Genomic DNA, 19,168 nt, shown 5'->3' on the forward strand with positions numbered 1-19,168 from the left:
CTATTAAAGGAAGATGATATGAATTCAAGACAGACAGTAAAAGGGGCCTTTGCATCACTTACCAAAACACATTGGATACCGAGTGATATATTCTTGGCATCTAGGTCAGATCATCATTATGCTTTTTGTTATGATTTGGGATCTTTTATGTGGTTATAAAAAGTACTAGAGCAGTTTCCAGTAAGAAGCTCCCATTACCACAAGCTAGGGTAGCACTTTCAAGCTGTTAACCTACATAAGCGTTCAAACACCTCCATTTAGAAGCAAGCCTGCAGAGGAATACTATACAGAAAACTTCACTAGTCAAGGATTTAGTTAATAAAATGCAGAAATGAAAGATTATCACTTCTGACTGTTCCAAAATAACAGATTGGTTACCAGAGAACTTCATGTGTGTATCTACCCTATTTCTTTGAGGTTTATAGATGCTTCCCACTTCTAGTTAGTTCACAACTAGCAAAGTGTGCTTTTGCAAATATATACATTAGTAAAATAGGGCTTTAGTCCTAGCTTGAAGATGTACTTGGTGTTCTCTTATTTGCTGGTATAGGGTTGGGGGTTTTATTTATTTATTTATTTATTTTCCAGTATCTGTAGTTTAGATACTATATTAAATGCAAGTTTATGGCAATTTTTTCTCGGCCACAGAAGCAACTTTATCACCATAAAACATATGTAAAAATACAGACACCTGCAGGAAATTTCTTTCCACATTCATCTACCTCAGTGCAAGGTAAAATATGAAGGTTTACTCAATAACTGGTGTGAACTACAGTAGGAGCTACAATCAGAGATTACACTGCTGTATCAGTACGTGTCTGGCACCACACTGATGAACAGTCACCAAATTCAGTTCTCCTGTACCCATGTGCTTCAGAAAGATGGTGATACGGAGCAAGCTACCCAAACCTGACACATTATTTTAAAACACAGCTGCTGGATAAGTAAGGTGTGCCTACCCGGCAGACCTGTGTGACACAAAGAACTAACCCAAGAAACATAGGAAAGAACTCTGATACCAGGATTTAAGCAAGGCTCTCTTACTTGTATCACAGAGTACTGCAGTGCTATATCTGTGTTTAGACCCGAGATGAGGAGTCATCAAGTTGAAAACAAACAAAAAAACAAAACAAGAATTATATAATCTTTTAATTGCATTGTAATGTCATTGTACAGTCTTCAAACAGAAGTACTGCTTGAAAGACATCCAGTTCCCTTATTTTGTTGCACTGTACATGCTATGCAAATAAGAGCTGGCGTGGCATACAAAACAAAACGTTGCTCTGGCTTTTCAAATAATTAGTTGAAAGCAGCAGAAATTTAAAACATAGCTGGGAATTTACAGCCACAGAACACCTTTGCAAATGACTGGTTAAATACGAAACACAGATGCAAAGAGGGGAGGGGAAGCTGGGGAGGAAGAGGGACATAAAATTTCCAGTTTGAGGCTGAAATAGGAAAAAAAAACCCTAACAACTGTACACAAGTGTCAACATGCTCAGTATTTACACTCTGAGCATTACCAATGCTACAGATAAGCAATGTACTAACAAAATAACTTAAAAAAAAGCTATACAATTGTAGTTATAAATACTGTATCTTTAAAACTAGTTAAGTAGTGTAGGCTAAAAAAATGTTCACAGTTAACTCTGAAGAGAGCTGCATATATATATTGCACAGTAGAAAAGGTCATTCAGTATACCATGTGTAAACAATTTTTATCTTCTCCTTTGGCAATTTCAGGACTTACAGGAATATTTGCTGTGAGCAAAAGCACTTGGGTACAAGGCACATCAAAAGCTTTTAAAGCTGCAAAATAAATCCTTCTGACACTTTCCAGTTAGCACTGTCATTCTCTTTAGAAAAACGTGTACCTATCAATTCAGAACAACACATTTCTACAAGTATAACTCAGAGATTTGGTGACAAAAACATCAGCTGTTCTTGGCTGTTATTCTACAGTAACAGATTTGGCCAAATTTCTTGGAAAGTCCACCTAGAATGAAGAGAAAGACTTTCAGTGTATGAGAGAGTAATACTGACATTCTGCATTTGACAGTTCATTTAGTGTGGTTTTTTTTAGACTTCCTAATGAGTTCTGCTTTATTCTAGAAACATTAACACACACAAGAGACTATAGATCTGCAGATAATGACTCACTGTTGAATTCATCCTTGCTTCCAAAACCTTCCTAATACATATTTGTTTTGCACAGGGTACCTTTCCAAAGCAGTCATCATTATCAAACTGACACACCTAGCCAGCGTCAACAAACAAAGCACTGAACTATTTTAGGTTAAAGTGCAATATCACATTTTAAGAGTTAGTTCTCTGAAAAAGTCCTATCTGCACTCTTAACTAATCAAACTAAGCAAATGATCTTTATAATTTTTTTAGAAGGGTACCAATTAAAAAAATATGAAGCTGAAGAGCTGGCACTGAAATGCCATCTCTACTAGCACAGTCACTATAAGCTTCACTAACTATTATCATAGTTCTTTGTTAGATATGCCATATAACTGGGTCTCTCACTTTACGCTGGTAGGAGGAAGTTCAAAACTGCACTAACTGGTGTGATAAATATAGAAAGCACTTACGTCGTATCCTCTGAGAACAGCCAGGTGGAATGAAAGCAACTGGAGAGGAATAACACTCAAGACTCCTTGAAGGCAGTCAACTGTATGAGGCAGCTCAATGGTTTTGTAGGCAAATTTTGAGCTTTCTGTGTCTTCTTTAGAACACAGAATGATTGGACGTCCCTGAAAATAAAATTTTGCAATGTTAAGTGAAGAGCTGGCTTAGAACTGCTTTGAAATATTGGTTCACTTCATGCCTGGAGGTTTGAAGACCCTCAAGTAGCTAACAAACAAAGACAATGCCAGTCTTGCATAATGACTCCTGTCATTCACTGTTTCATGAGACTTGAATGTTTTCACCCTGTGGAGTTTTAATATTATTCCATTTGCTTCAAAACAAACAAAAAACCAAACAAGCGACCCACATGCAATCAGTTTTCACTACTGGTGTTAACCTGTAATAACAACCTACAATGCAGATACAGCATCTTATTTATAATTTACTAATTAGAAAAAAAAAAAAATCACCAATCCATCCTTTTTCTGTGGCACAGTCAGCAGCAATACAAGTGCACAATCTCGTTCCCTGTGACACTGCATTAGTCAAACAGCTTACCTGCCGAGCAGTGACCTGTTGCAGAGCATTCTGGCACTTGGTGAAACAAGGATCCTTCATTATCACCATGATAACAGGCATTTGTTTATCTATGAGGGCTAATGGCCCGTGTTTCAGCTCACCAGCCAGGATACCTTCAGAGTGCATATAGGTGATTTCTTTTATTTTCTAAAAAAAAGCAAATGCCATCAAGTTACTAGTAAACCAGATGAGAAATAAAAGCCACAAGAAGCAAAACACCAAGGCTGTACATCTGCCACTTAAATACAGACATATGGTATCAAGTTGGTATTTTCAAAGATCAGTTAATAGTGAAAACAGACAGGCTTGTCAGCTGGGATTTCTAGCAGGCTGCTGGTGGAAGCAGAGCTTGCCCATGCACGTGCATTTGCAGATAAAGAAATGGGAGTAATCAAGAGGAACTTTAAGAATCAAACACCCAGCACAACCTTGGCTAATGCAATCTACGTTTAAGATTTCAAACTCCTGTGAGAGATGGATATGTGTCCATTCCACCAGAATGGTCATAACATAATTTATGAGTTTCCTGCATGAGCATCTCATCTGAACATCAGCACATTGTGTTTTTCTGATGTTATTTTCAAATGAGTCAGCATTTTCAATTGTTTAGTTTTTAAAATAGATTCACTAAACACTATATTTATTATGTGAAAGAAACGAGAAACTGACATAGCCTCAAGGTTCGCCAGGGAAGGTTCAGGTTAGACATTAGGAAGCATTTCTTCTCAGAAAGGGTCATTAGACATTGGAAGGGGCTGCCCAGTGAGGTGGTGGAGTCACCATCTCTGGAGGTGTTTAAGAAAAGACTGGACATGGCACTTAGTGCCGTGGTCTAGTTGACATGGTGGTGTCAGGGCAATGGTTGGATTCAATGATCCCAGAGGGCTCTTCCAACCTGATTGATTCTGTGACTTCTGTGTGACATCATATCCAAGTTCACCTTATGTATGTATTCAATCCAACAGGACTAAATGCTCTTAGTTATAGATAGCAGTTTTACTGCAGCAGAATTATGTTGTAATGAAATATTAGAAATAAACTATGTTGCAGAGACACAAAAGCTCATTTTAAGTAACACCCAAGAATATTGAGAGGTTCCTACCAGAGCTCCTTCCAGACAAGTGGCATAATTATACCCACGGCCCATAACCAGCAGTGATCTTTGTTTGTACAGTTCAAGAGCCAAATCATGTATCTTCTCATCCAAGGACAGGACTTCTTTAATCATTTCTATCGGGGCACACAAAAAGCACATATTAAAAACTTTTTTAATTGGAAAAAATAGTTTACTTGTAGTAGGGTATTCTAATGATCTATATTAGAACAAATACACTTAATATAATTCAACCATTAACTTTGCATCTTTGACTGCAGTTTAAGGATATTTTCTCCAGCCTTATTTACAGTAACAAATTTAAAGCAACTATTGGTTTAAGGAGTGCTCATACATCCCATTTGTCTTTCTAAAGGAAGTTGTGAGCATCCGTTTTAAACTTAAATTAGTTTCCTTTTATCTATCCTCATTTAAAGTGAAAGGCTTTAAAAATTCCAAATCATCAATTTAAGAGACCAAGTAATATTTCTCATACAAAGCTACCTTATTGTAATTAGAAAATCCAAACCATGAAAATTCTGATCTTCCTGCCAAGCTTCTTGGAAGGGCACTTGTAAAATTGGCAATTAGTGCAGAAACTAATAGTCCATTTTTTTCATATTATCTGCCTTTCAGGAGGAGGGGGAGAGTGAAACTTAAATGAGAAAGAAACATCCCACAGTAGTATTTTATATTACCCATTAAACAACATCCTCTATCACTCCTCAAACCCAAAATATCAATATACCTGGCAATGATTTTAGTCCACTAATGATTTCCTGTCTCCTTTTCTGCAAGGAAATTCTGTCTTCAGACATCATTAGGCCAAACATTACAAGAGACACAAATTGGCTGGTATAAGCCTGCAGACAAAACAAAACATTTAGCAGCTAAGTCTGCAGAGTTCGTATGATCTCAGTTTGAAGTGCTACAATTAAAATTTTAATTGGATTCCACAGGGCTGAAGTATGAAAGTCAAACCCTGAACGGCAGTTACCTTTGTGCTTGCCACACCTATCTCAGGTCCTGCATTGATATGTACACCACAGTCCGTCTCCCTGGATATTGAGCTTCCGACTGTGTTAGTGATGCCAACTGTTAGAGCACGACGCTCTTTACAATACCTCAAGGCCATAAGCGTATCTGCAGTTTCACCTGGAAAACATTTACATCTTGACTTTAGGTTGACAGAGGATAGTAATGATTCCTGAAAAGCATAAAATTCTACACAAGTGTGTTCTAAATAACTGCATCCACACTTACACAATGCAAAATGCAACTGAAAACGATCTTTCAGCACTCAGTCACTCTCTATATATTCGAACTGAGCCTGAAAGAAACTTTCATTCAGGACAAATGTGGCCCATTAGCCATGACCCTCCTTTGCAACATGCAGAAAGTAATAAATCATTGGCTTTTTAAAATTTTTCTAGAGTTTTCACTCAACTGAAGACAAACAGTAAATGCAGCTTACCTGACTGACTTATAAAAAAGCACACATCATCTCTGAATACGGGTGTGTTTCTATCCAGGAAGTCACTAGCAAGTTCCACCATCACTGGTAATTCAGTTAATTCTTCCAATACTTGTCGAGTCTGTATTCAAGCAGCATACAATACTTGTTAATATTGTCACCCGTAAAAGTCTTGACATCTTAAGAGTCAGAGATAATCTAAATGGACTCTTATTACAAAAATTGATAATTACAGCTCACCAGAGCTTTAGAAGTCAAGGTGAAAAAAGTTAATTTCTAGCATGGTAGGTAACAGCATTGGAGCATTAATAAAGAATGTGGCACAAAGGAAAGCTAAATAAAAGGGCAAGACCCCTCAATGAAAGGCAAAGTTTGAGACACAGAAGAAGCAGCAGATGAGGAGTTGTTGTCTAAAAACCCAGCAACTAGGAGTTATATATGGATTTCAGCTAAGGCTGAACATACAGCTACTGCAGCGTGGTAACTGGTCCCACAGCCAATAATGATCAGCCTTCGGCATCTTCTGATTTCTTTCAAATGATCCTTCAGGCCCCCCAGCAGAACTGTAACAAACAAACAAGCAAGCACATACCAATGGTGTATTTTATTTTCTAGGTAGTATGTTCAAAACTTGCAGGCTTAGTGCAGCTTGAACACCGGTTCTGAGTTACCTGTGCTGCTCTCAAAATTCACCCTGCCTCTCATCGTATTGACAACTGATTCTGGTTGTTCAAAAATTTCCTTTTGCATGAATGCACTGAAGTTACCTGTTTAGAAAAACAAAACCTAAAAATCAGGTCATTTTCACAACAAATTAGCAGTTTTCTGCCTTATCTATTACGCAAACAGTAACTATCCATCTTTGATGATACTCGTTTACAGATGTTTCAACCCACCCTTCATGATTTGCTGCAATTCCATCTGCAAGGTTTGGATGGCCCGGGAAGGATCATCACTAGCTGAACGCTCCAGACGGTGAATTGAAAGCTTCCCGTCAGTTACTGCTGCAATGTCGTCATCTTCTAAGAAAATTACTCTGTTGGTGTGCTCAATGATAGCACTACAGAAAAAACAGAAACAAGACAAACCTGACATGTCACTCCTCAAAGCAATTAAATACGCCACACAGCACTTCCAGCCCCCCTTCTAGCTTCCTCTTGGACATAAATACAGATAGAGCCATCTTAAAGGAAATGGCTCCATCTGCTGCTCCTCCTGCACTGTCACAGGGACCCGGAGCAGAAGGCTCAGGAACCACGGCATCTCGCATAAGCAAGTTCCTGCTGAGCTGATCTTGCCTCCCAGTGTCCCTGATGGACCCCTAAGGTCACGATCTTGTTTATGAGATAAATGCGTACCCGATGTCCAGGTTCCTGCTAAGTCTGGAACCACAATGCTGTTTCCTTCTCTGATAGCTGGATTAAAACGCCAAAACCCAGACTAACCTATAGTCTGCGCAAATACTCAGCTGATAGTGTCTATTTCTACCCAACTGACCTTCCTACACTGGATATATTTTACATAGAGGTTTGAAATTGGCAGATACTGCACTTATTTGCAGTTCAAATGCTAATGTCAAGCCTTCATGTTTTTCAGGTACCTTAGCCTGGGGGCTTTATGAAGTTACCTGGATTAGAAGCTATTCTATCAGAAAACAATTGTACAGCAGCAAGACAGCATAAGATTTCCAGAACTACCTCACTTCTAAACAAAAACAGTATTTTGAGAAATGTTTAACTACTTTTACTACCTTGCATCTGAAGCAAAGAAGAATTCTACTGCCTTATCCCCAACAGCATGAAGGCAGGTAGAGCTGTCCAGTCTTTTCATTCGTGAATTGCACATGTTCTTCACATTCTCAATGTTGCCTATTAAAGAAATGAGACACTTGAAATGCAAAAGCAGATCTGTTCAAGTTAGAGATGACAGACTATACAGGTTCAAGGTATCACCTTTACACAAGTATTTTGGGGGATGGGACTTTTACATGAACGACGCATTCAGTAGTATAAAAATAGAATATCCGCAGCTAAGAAGCTATCTGGGACATCAGCTGGTAGTTTTATAGTACAAAGACAATTAACCTAATTTCTAATCATAAAGTAACAATAATTTTAGCTCTTCAAAATAACATAATTGGATTTATCAACTTACATGTTCTATATAAAACAGGAATCTGTTCAGTGGAGAGCTTGTACTTGCTTCTAACACCAATGAGCAAAGGACTCCCTCTCCTACAAAGGGAAAACACACAAGTTTATACAGAGAAAGGTGCATACAAAGAAGTCAAAGGACATCAGTTGAAAGACAATATCCCATTTAGCTTCCTACATAGGAAGATCCTCCTCAACCCTGATCCTAAAGCCATTACATGGCAGGAGTTACATAAACTTGGGTTTGTTTTTGTAATATTCACCAAATATTATTATATGAATAAGCGCCATGTGCCTTGGTGATTCCTTCCCCACAAACTACACCCAAGTAGAGGAAAATGTATATGAATTAGTTGTTTTCCTCCTAATAATCACAAAATAGCTTAGCACAGGCACCAATTTGAATATAATTTTTAAACAAAGCTTACTCTGCCTCTGAAGTGAGCCAGCAATAAGCTCTATTGCTCTTTACTATTGAAATACTGTTCCGCCCTTCAGCCTTTTAAACTCAGAAATATCAACTGCACCTCTGAAACTGTAGAATATTAAGATAATTTTTTAATTATATGGGTCACGTGCCATATTGAAGAGCTTGTTAAAAAAACTCACAGGAATAAAAGAGCAATTCACCCCCCTCAACACCTCAGATTACAGTTTTAGCTTCTCTTAATCCCCTCACTCCTAAAAATCCAAACCTGAACCACATATAGAATAGTTCACTTCAGAAGATGTTCTCCAGTTAGAGTGATGGCACAGCTGGCTTTTTCACAATTTTAATATAGCCCTATTTTAGACCACAGAAGCAAGAGGCCTTTCGGTTGTAGTATAAATCGGTCTTTATTCCTACTGCTACTTCACTTGCTACTTTAATATCTTTACATTTCCTCAAAGTTGTTTACCAATTCATAAATAAAGAGAACTTATAGAGAAAAAACTCATAAATCCTATGACAGCTATAGAACACTCTTTGTATAACCTATTAGTATGATGGCACTTTAGCCAACCTGAACATAATTCTCTCAGTCTTTATTCAATGCGAAGTAAAATTGAACCATACCCTTTTCCCTCTCTTTTTTGAGACAGGAGAAATGTTAACACTCTTAATACATTCAGAAACAGAAGATACACTGAGCTGCTTTACTAACACACTGTAACAGATAAAAGGACAGACTATGGGAATGAGTTTGTCAGTGGTATGTTCCTCACAGTGTGTCATTCGGACCATCTCCAACCAAAAATGTATTCGCATGAAGCAAGAAAACATCATCTGATTACTTTTCACTGCTGTCTTTGCATCCTCAAAAAGTGAGTAGTCACAGCTAATTTATTAAACAAATCGAGTTAAAGATTATAGAAAATCAATACAAGCCTCTGGAAATTCTGCAACCTGCAATCAGTACAGCTCAAATTAACTTATATTTAATAGTCAGTTGAAGAGGTGCTCAGCAGAGCTTTGCTGCACTTCACTAGTACAGCTACCCACCTTCTGAGTCTTGGTTAATTAAGCACTTTAAACATCAGTATTCTAGTTGGGGTTGATTTTTTGGTTTGGTTTTGTTTTGGTTTTTAATTAAGAGATGTTAGCATTTTTTTAACCTAAAAAAGTATGAATTATTTACTAACCTGGTAGCAACAGCTTCACCTGGGTAATGGATGCTCTTAAAAACCAGTGCAAAAGCACCTTCCTGGAAACCATGCAAACAGAAGAGAGAAAAAAAAATCCTAAACAACTTATCTCAGTTAGTTGCATCTCATTACACTGGGGCCCCTCTTCCTGAGGAGGCTGTGAAGGAAAGCTCTTTACCACTATCAGGAATCTCTTCCTGGAGGGCAGATTGCCCCTTGAAAGGAATTGGTCACGGAGCAGAACAAGCTAACACAAGCTAACACGCATGTAACACTGCAACAGCTGAACGATCAGGAAGTGAGCACTTAGCCTCTCTTTATAAATAAAAACAATACCTTCTAATTCAAGGGTTAAGAAAATCTCCGAGATGTTCTTCATAATCCACATGAAGACTGTTAGACATTTACTTTTAGCAAGACTTTAATAAGAACGTGCATGTAGCTGCATTTTCAGCTAAAATTTTGGAGTTACTACTTCTAGTTTAAGCAGCAAATTCTCACTAATGTAATTAAAAAAAAATTTCCACCAAAAAAAAAACAAGAACAAAAACAGGAGCACACAATCAACCACTCTATAGTATTAACACAGCCTGCAAACTTGAGGAGTATTCCAAAAGCAGGAGCAAAAGCCCCCACCACCTTGCAAACAGAAGAGATGGTAATATTTACTCCTCTCACAGGGACTCCAGTCTGCAACTGCTCTGCTGTTTTGCAGTCAGGTGAAGTCACCCCTTCCCTCAACTAGGCGGCTGCACCACTATTCCCTCTCGACCCACACAGGCCTTTACTTCGTGTGTATTCCAGCCCTGCTCCAGGAGAACCCTACAGAGCTGCTTTTGAAAGGAGAAAGGGGAGGTGAAAAGAGCATAAGAAACTGCAGGAAGGGGAGCGAAAACATCTGCCCAGAGACTGGGGGAGGAAACAAAGCAAGCTTTCTCCAAGTTTGAAATGCATCTAAGTTTTTAAGCATTCACATACTAAGTATCAGTAGATTTCCAACTTCACAGTTTGGGAACCAGCTACGCTGCGAATCAGTACAACTGTCAGATCTATTTCCAAATATGGGAGCCAAGGCATACTATTAGACAAACTTGAATCACAGCAGTGTTTTAACATGATCAGAATAGCCTTTAAGAACACACTGCCCTTTATGAGAGATTTCAACCCCCAGAGGCTCCTACAATTTTTTTTTTTATTAAGCTGCTTCATTAAAAACTGAGATAACCTCTTGCTTAAAAAAAAAACCAAAAAACAAACCACCAAACAAAAACCACTGCTAATGCCATTTAAAGATTTACCATTGAAAAGTCTTTGAAGTTTCAAAAATTTTCATCTCATTTCTTGGTCTATTAAGCATTATTTAGAGGCCAAAAGCACCTTCTAAGGACTCCTGCAGAGGATCTAAATGCATAAATGCCGAACACTAAGGAACTCCACAAAGAGCTTATACCGTAGTACAGGAAAAAATGAACTTCCCACTTACCAACTGTTGAATAACTCTTTCTACCAAGGCTGAAAAACTGGTGTCCTCACTCTCTCTGTTGTCATACATGTATTTGATCAGTTTGGGGATCGTTTCTGTATCTGTTTCAGATTCGAATTCATAGCCTTTGCTCTCCTGAAATATCATATAAAAGAGTAAAAAGTGTTTTCATCCTCAGGCAAGAAACACCGCAGAACCTTTCAGCTACTTCCCACCAGAAACTGCACAGTAAGAGAGAATGCTTGGAGTGCTACACTGGACTAGTGGATCTATATCACTATAGACAAAATATAAAGACTTACCCTGTCATAGCTATTCTTTCAGAAAAATTGTACTACAACATGCAGTAAGACTTGCTAAGCATCTGTCGAGCAACAAGAGACAGGAGGGAGCTCACTCCACACACCCTCTCAAAGAATCTAAGCACAAATTACTACTCAGATTCCAACAAAGTCATGAAAGACCTGACGGTAGTTGATGGAGCATTTACTTTCTAGTTTCAGAATCAAGTTGCCACAGACTCACCAGAAATTTTCTCAGGTCCTTATAATTTGTGATGATTCCGTTATGGATAACAACGAATTCTAGAAGGAAAAAAAAAATATATTCACCAGCAATGACAAATTAAGATATGTAACTCAGAACACAAAATGAGAGGGGAAAAAAGCTTAGAAGTACACTAGAAACTACCTGCTTTCAGACCTACAGTTTATCACAACATGGACAACAGAAAGCAGAAGCTTACAAATTCTGATGGCATATAAAGGTTTTTCCAAATCACTAAGACAGCTTTAAACTACACTCAGTAGAATAGCACCCAGCCATCTCAAGTGAAAAACAATATGAAATCTCCCTTTTCTACCCCAGACCATATTGATGCATTTACATTTTCAGAGTCTCACCTTTTAAAACAAGAATGTTGTACTTTGACTAACTTGCACCAATTTTCAGAAAACAGATCTCATCAATCTTTTACAGTGTTACTTTAGCCTCAGAAGAGTCTATTTTATTGCAAAAGTGTCTAACCTAGATAGAATGGCAACAGCTTATCCCTAGTATACAAAACAGATACCACAACACTAGTAAAGAACAGAGAACACATGTACTATGTGGACTGAACCACTTCAAATTCAAACAGTTCCAGAGTGCTGCAGAGATTACGTACCGTTCCTTTTATCTGATCTCTGAGGGTGACTGTTTATTGCACTTGGTACTCCGTGGGTCGCCCAGCGAGTATGAGCAATTCCAAAATGTGTTTCAAAATCTGCCTTTGAATCCAGGTCATCTTGTTCTATACACAAGAAATTCAGTTTACTGAACATTTAAGGTTGAGTCTCTCTCACACACACACACACACACACACACGTAAAACACTAGGAGAATTCCTACAGACAAAAATCTAAAAGTTATCTTCTGGCTTTCTTTTAAACCATTTGCTTTCTTGACATTACACTTCAGATAGTTCAAGCTACTGTGATTAAAATTTTGTTCGCCAAGACTCGAGCATTTTCAGCCAATACTAACAGCTAGGCTAACAGACCACATTACTACAAATTATAACGTAAACGTATTAAAACACAACTTCAATTCTTCACAGATGGAAGCACTGCATAAAGCAGATTGTGATGACAGCCAGATGCTTAAATGGTCATAAATTCTGGCAGAGTCCATGTTTTGACGTTTCAGCTACCAAGCACAGAAATCACACAAGCAAAGCACCAAGGGAGCCCAGGTCTTGAACAAAGCAGCAACCAAAAGAGAGGAGAGTAGACCTGTACTTTCACAGCACTATAGCTAAAGATCAGCTTGCTTTTCAAGTGCAGATCTGGGGAGCACAAACAATTTAATTGCCATTGGATTATACATTGCAGTGACTTCTGGCACAAAATCATAACTGTAATTTCATGGTCTGACTTTCTACTGAGATGCAGATATTATCTGACTGGGAGGCCAAAGTAAAGGGGTAACTTTTAAGACACTTACTGTACAACTCTTCTTCCAGGGCCTTTACTTTTCCTCTTTTCTTAACTAATTTAATGAACCTTTCTTTATCTTCATTATTGTTTCCATCAACTGCCACTCCTACAGTACAGGACAAAGTCACAAGTGTTATTTAAAGCATGAAATACACTGGATGAAAAAAGGCTCAGAAAATACAGACAAGCACACACTAGTGAAAAAATTATTTTAAAATTATCCTTCAAAGTGATATACTTGAAGTCTGTGGCTAGACCTGTGTACGATCAAATCAAATTAGATGCAGTCTATATCCACTGCATAGATGAAAATATACATGAGCCATCTCAAATTTTGCTTGAGGACAGACTTGATATATTTTGCCCAATGAAATTAGCCAACTCAAAGACAAGTTTAATCTTCCTCATCCTTTCACTGGGACTCACATGCACTAAAAAGGCTAAGGCACAACTACATGACCCTCTATGGAGGTCTTCTTCCTCATACCCTGTTTGCTTTGCTTATGTGTACTAAACCTCAACCACCATCTGTTACAGAGCTAAACACTGAATTTAAAGTCCTGAGAAAAGCTGAAGAAGAAACTCCAATAATCGAGGTAATTAGTTCTGATCTCTCAATCTACAGGATTAAAAAAAAAAAAAAGATGAATCCAACACGCAGAAGTTGAAAGCACCCAAAGAGTTACACAGGTAGCTACTGGTTGCTAAAATTAATTTAGTGAGTTAGTTTACGTACCTGCAGAGTCATATCCTCTGTATTCCAGTCTCTGTAATCCTTTTATCAGGGTTTCAAATATTTCCTTTCGAGTCCGAGGCACTCTGTAGTTTAGATAAGCAAAAATTCCTGTTTAAAGAGAAAAGGGGAAGGGGGAAAAAAGAAGCAAAGACTTTTTTAGAGTTTGCATCCCTTCAGACTCAATTAAAACCCTTTAAAACTAGCATCACAGAGAGGTCCTAGGGGGACCCCACCTCCCATTTAGTACAATTCTTCCTACTGGGTTTTTAAATTGAAAGAATTTAAATACAATAAAGGAATCAGGACCCTCATTTTCACCATGCAACACATGCGCCTTCCTGGCCCGTTTCGCTCTCCTCATGTTACCCACCAAGAGTTAAACAGTTGAGAGAGCTTAAAAAAAATCCTACTTTTCATGAAAACCACAGCTGAAAACAGGAACATTGTGATCTATTTCATATCCAGATCTAAAACTAGACATTCAAAGAAGGAATATATTCACCAGTACTAACACAAGGAGACTTTTGTAATCAAAGTCATGGCCTTAAATACCCACGGGTAGGTACTAGGCACAACATGTATTTCTGAAAGGCTCCAGCTTAGTCCTGTATAGAACAGTCACTTCAGCAGGAAGAGAATAGAGAAGAAAACATAAAGAAAGGGCAGAAGTCAAAAGGATAGGACAACAAAGGAAAGAAACAGAAGATACAAAAACAGGGTCACCCGAAAAACAACCATTCACCCTCTGTGCTGCCTCTAACACAACACTGCCTGCCAAACCCAACTCAACAGAGAGAGACATAAGATCCGTTTGCTTGCCCCGTGTTACTCAGGTCAGCTCCTACAGAGACACCATAGGAAAGAGATGAACTCCTTGCCTACTCGGCAAACAGAGCCTGGAAGAGTCTGCAAGTCTGATCCCTCTTCTCTTGAATAGACCAGTCACTTCAACCAAGAAGTGGCTTTTTTAGTTTTGGGGTTGGTTCCCCCCCTCCCGTCCCAGCACATTTTTTTTTTTTTTGGAAGGCAAAAGTACACAAGCATTTTTTCATTAGAAGGAGTTTGGGGGATGTTGTTTTATCTTTAGAAAAGGTGTAATAAAAAGGTCACCTGCAAAGGAAAACACAACCATTCCTTTTCTCTGCCTACTGCTTTTCCTGGGACTTCTGCATTTACAAGGATAGAATCTGTAATCAGATTGTGTTAACCCTTGCAAATCTGTACCCCAACAAAACAGAAACGTCTGATTTCACTGTTTCACCAGTTTCTCCAAGTAACAAGTCAGGACAGGAGACTGAAGTTAGCAAAAAACAGACTTTAAGAGCTCAACAGATAAGCAGTCCAGACAAGCAAGTGTTTTAAACAGAGAAAGCCTTTGTTTGAAATGTAACACCCTCTTCCCCTTCAATTAAGGCTTTTGAACTGTAAATGACTGTAGTGAAGAAGCTGTTATAATGATACACCAATAAATCTCCCTTATAAATATTGTTGTGAATTTGGTTACTCCACTGGTTTTAAGCCATCAATACTGTTGATTTGACAGTGAGACTAAGAGACTATTACATTGGTCTCTGAATTTATCTTGGAAAGATTAAAGGGTGGAAAATGCTTTTCTGCTACAGAGGTGAGATTTACGAGGAGCCCAGCCTAATTATTTCTAGAGCATCCAACATTAATGAAGATACTAAGACAACAGTTGCATTTAAAGAGGTATTTGGGAATTTGAACAGCTAAATACTGTTCTTCATGGACGCTTTGAAAAATAATGCCTCTGGTTACATACAGTCACCTTAGACTGAGAGCTTGTTGATCATTTTTCCAGACAGATATTTACCATTCTCTGGCACTAACCACGAACCTCAAGAGCAGCATTCTTCAATTTCTTCAATACAAATTTCTCAACATCATTCCAAAACATTGCTACACACCTCATTTCAGACCCAGCTCTACTTTCTAGGACAGATTTCACAATGTATTTAAGATGCATCAGCCTTGTATGTTCCATGTGGCATCTTTGACTACGCAGAGCTCCAGGAAAAACCTTCCTTCGGGACTGTCCTTACAATGCTACCAGTGTGCTGCAATTGTTAAAAAGATCCTTGTTTCCAGGGAACTGTAGCTGTGCTTCCACACATGTGAATTAGAAGAAGCAGAAGTCACCAGAGGCCATTTACAATGCAGGCAATAGCTGCAGCCTGACTTCTTAAGGAATATATTATAAACTCTTTCAGTTAAAGGAAATAAATCTTAACTCTCAGCACTGTTTCTCTAGCACTTCTCTGTTTCATGATTTATCCACTTGCATATTTTCTCCCCTACTCAGTCATCATTTTGGCTAGGTTTAAAGCACGTTGCTCAACGCATACAGAAACAACTGTTGATAAAGACTTCTTGTAGCTTAATTCCTTCTGGAAGCAAACCAATATGACTGAATCTTAGTTGAATCATACTCATGATAAGAGTTTTGCAATGCTCGCAAGTTATAATGGCCTCCCCAAGCTACTAGATGCCATTTCCAGAGCCTGCATCTCTCCTCCCCTATGAAGACCCAAGTACTCCCTAAGCCAATGCAATACTGAAGTGATATCAAGTAAGATAATGTTTATTTGTCAGTACAACATAAGCAATGAAATACTTTTCTAAGTCATACATACAAACATAGAATCCAATGAAAGCATTTAAGAAGTGTTTTACTAGGGCATTGCTCTCTTGACCTGAATGCTAAATCGAGTTTGTAACTTTCCATAGTTACAGAGTTTGCATAGAAGCATGAATTAGGTCAATCATCTATGGCTTACCTTTAGAAAACCAGCTTTAATCAGGTGCAGACACAGAAAGCAAGTATCTCCCTGCACATGCATATCAAGACTTTAGTTTCCCCTTTCCCTTTCAGGATTGCAAGCAGAACGTCAAGAAGAGGAAAAAAGTTCATTGAGTGTTTTTTGGTGGGTAAAATCCACAAGAACTCTTGCGATTGTAAGATTTCACCAAAATCAAGAAGGGGGCAGCCTCTACTTTAAGTTTGAACAAAATTAATTATTTTTTAAAAAAATAAAAGGATGCCTCTACTGGGGTAAGCACATTGTTGATGTCAGAAGCTTAGCTTTGAGAAAGTCCCAGTCTCAACTTCATATCCTGATGAAACTAATTTTGATTTAAAATAGGTAGATCATCAGTTTCAGAGCATCTTACCTGGTTTTTAAACCCTGCATACTTTTGCTACACTGTCTTCTTACACGTGAGTGTGATAATATCTCAACTCTGTTTCCTAAAGAGCACGTTTATGGCAGTATTTAATGACCTATGTATTTTCAAAACAGAAAACATTGGGTTTAAATCTTCATATGCCACCTGAAGTCAGAGAAAACACAACAGGGCATATTTACAACACTTAAACCTGGAAAGATATTGAAAAATAAAACAAACAAAAAAAAAGTAATTTAGAAACTGTTGGTTGCAACCTCAAGAACTCCTGCACTTCCTACAGCAGATCAGCACAGCAAGGAAGATACGGGACATCTTTCATGATAACAGATGTCACGTAAAAGGTCTCCAAATGCTGATGGGGAGAAAACTAGCACTACTCTCATTGCACTTAATGAACTGCTGCTCTCTTTGCCATTTCATACTGAGTCAGTCTACGCCTAGGTAGATGTTTTACCAAACTCATTTAACCCTGTTAACACCCTCATTTCCCAATCGATATACAGCCCAGATATGCTAAGTTTTTGATACTACCATTACATGTCTCATTGCTTAGTGCTTGCCACCAATACCCTTGGTTTGCTTAGGCACTGAGCCAAGTCTCTCACCTGAAGGGGTTTTGTTTAGAAGAGTTTGTTTCATTGATAGTGGCGACCTGAGAGTGAGAGAGAGTATCACCTCGTGTTTCCATTCAAGTGAAAGACGCTCGCTAGACTCCTTGCTCTTCCTGAGGTTACAACTAAAGAGGATGTGGAGTCAGGGAAAAGACATCTAGCTCAGAAAGTACATTTTTGGGAGCAGTAACTCAACTCGCTTTTAGTCTGTGTCTCACAAAAGAGGTTTTGTTCATGATGGCGAAGAAGTACAAGCACAATTTTTTCTACTTTCAACAAAAGTATCCTTGAGACCTGAGAGGAGGGTTCAGTGAAGGGATAGGTAAAGTTTCACTCAAATTTCCTCCACAACTAAAACACATTGCGTTAGAAGCTTCTGAACCTGCACTTTGATTTTAATCTGATCCAAAGCATATCTAAGCAATCGTATACATGATGTAGGTATTATCTCCACCATCGCCTCTTTATTAGATAAAGGAAGGTGAATAAACTCACATCAGCTAAGAATTTAGCTCCTTCACAGCCTTTGTTTGAAAAGCACAAACTCTTCCTATCGCCGCGATTGGGAAGTGAGTCACAACTAATCCCTAGTCCTGGATTAGGAAAGACAGAGACAAGCGCATCAAGAAGCCTGTGCATCAGCCAAAGCAGTGATGCCCTGAGGCATCTGGACCAGGAGGAGCAAAGGTGAACAAGGCAGCCGAGACACCCCCGGAGCAGCCGGGCGGGGGGAACGGGACGTTTTTCCGTCACAAGACCCAGGGACAAGCCGGACACGGAGGGTCCAGCGAGGCGAGGCTGCGGGGAACCGAAAGGCAAGCTCCTTTCCTTGGGAGCAGGGGGCGGACGAAGGAGCTTTACCTTTACCTGCCATCACCCCAGGAACCGGTCATCCTCCCTTCGCACCCCCCCAAAATGGATACAGCGGGGCCAGTCCCGAAGGAACCCTCTGCGGGGGGCAGCGACGGCGGGTTGCCGCAGCCGCGGGACCCGCTGTCACAGCGGGGCAGCCCCACACCCCGCCGCTCAGGGACAAAGCGGCCCTTGTCCCGCACCCCGGCAGAAGAGGCGGCCGGCCCCGGGCACAGCCCGCTCTGTCCGTGGCACCTCACTTCCACCCGCGACTCCCGCCGCGGCCGGCGGAGCCCCCCAGCTCCGTCCCGCCGGACGCCGAAGGGCTGGGGCGGGCCCGGGCTGCCCACGGCCGGCGCGGGGCGGCAGCCGCGGCCCCGTCACTCACCGCACATGGTCGCGCCACACGGTCCTTCCCGCTGACAGGAAACGCGGCTCCCGCCCGACGGCCTGGCTGGGGGACTGCCGCCTCCCCGGCCGCCCCGGCTCTTATAGCGCGGCCGGCTCGGCCCCTGCCTCCCTGCTCATTGGCCGGGGCGCGGGCGCTGGGGCCGCTCCGCCCGGGGCCCCGAGCGGGTGCACGGCGGGGGCAGAGCCCCGGCACGGAGGCGGCCCGGGGGCGGGGGGCCGCGGCAGTTCGCGCCCTGCCCCCGGCCCAGCCCTGCCCCGCCGGCCGCGCCCGTCCGCCCGCCTCGGACCTTCCAGGGGCCGCTGAGGGCTGTGGCGAGCGGCGGGGTCCCCCGG

General features: G+C 40.2%; 1 protein-coding gene across 1 annotated transcript; it reads right to left on the reverse strand.

The window, feature by feature from the left end:
• Positions 1–1,264: 1,264 nt before the first annotated feature.
• Positions 1,265–18,872, reverse strand: GFPT2 (glutamine-fructose-6-phosphate transaminase 2). Its single transcript, XM_068408865.1, has 19 exons — positions 18,813–18,872; positions 13,755–13,862; positions 13,026–13,124; positions 12,208–12,333; positions 11,568–11,626; positions 11,043–11,177; positions 9,557–9,618; positions 7,935–8,014; positions 7,531–7,648; positions 6,677–6,840; positions 6,452–6,547; positions 6,246–6,343; positions 5,781–5,901; positions 5,304–5,461; positions 5,055–5,169; positions 4,316–4,443; positions 3,193–3,360; positions 2,598–2,759; positions 1,265–1,996 (listed from the first exon to the last, which is right to left on the reverse strand). Exons 1-19 carry the CDS (start codon positions 18,817–18,819, stop codon positions 1,952–1,954), a joined length of 2,049 nt encoding a protein of 682 aa, XP_068264966.1. The 5' UTR covers positions 18,820–18,872; the 3' UTR covers positions 1,265–1,951.
• Between the last annotated feature and the right edge of the window lie 296 nt (positions 18,873–19,168).

The sequence above is a fragment of the Nyctibius grandis genome, chromosome 10 (assembly GCF_013368605.1).
Source record: "Nyctibius grandis isolate bNycGra1 chromosome 10, bNycGra1.pri, whole genome shotgun sequence".
Classification (NCBI taxonomy): Eukaryota; Metazoa; Chordata; class Aves; order Nyctibiiformes; family Nyctibiidae; genus Nyctibius; species Nyctibius grandis.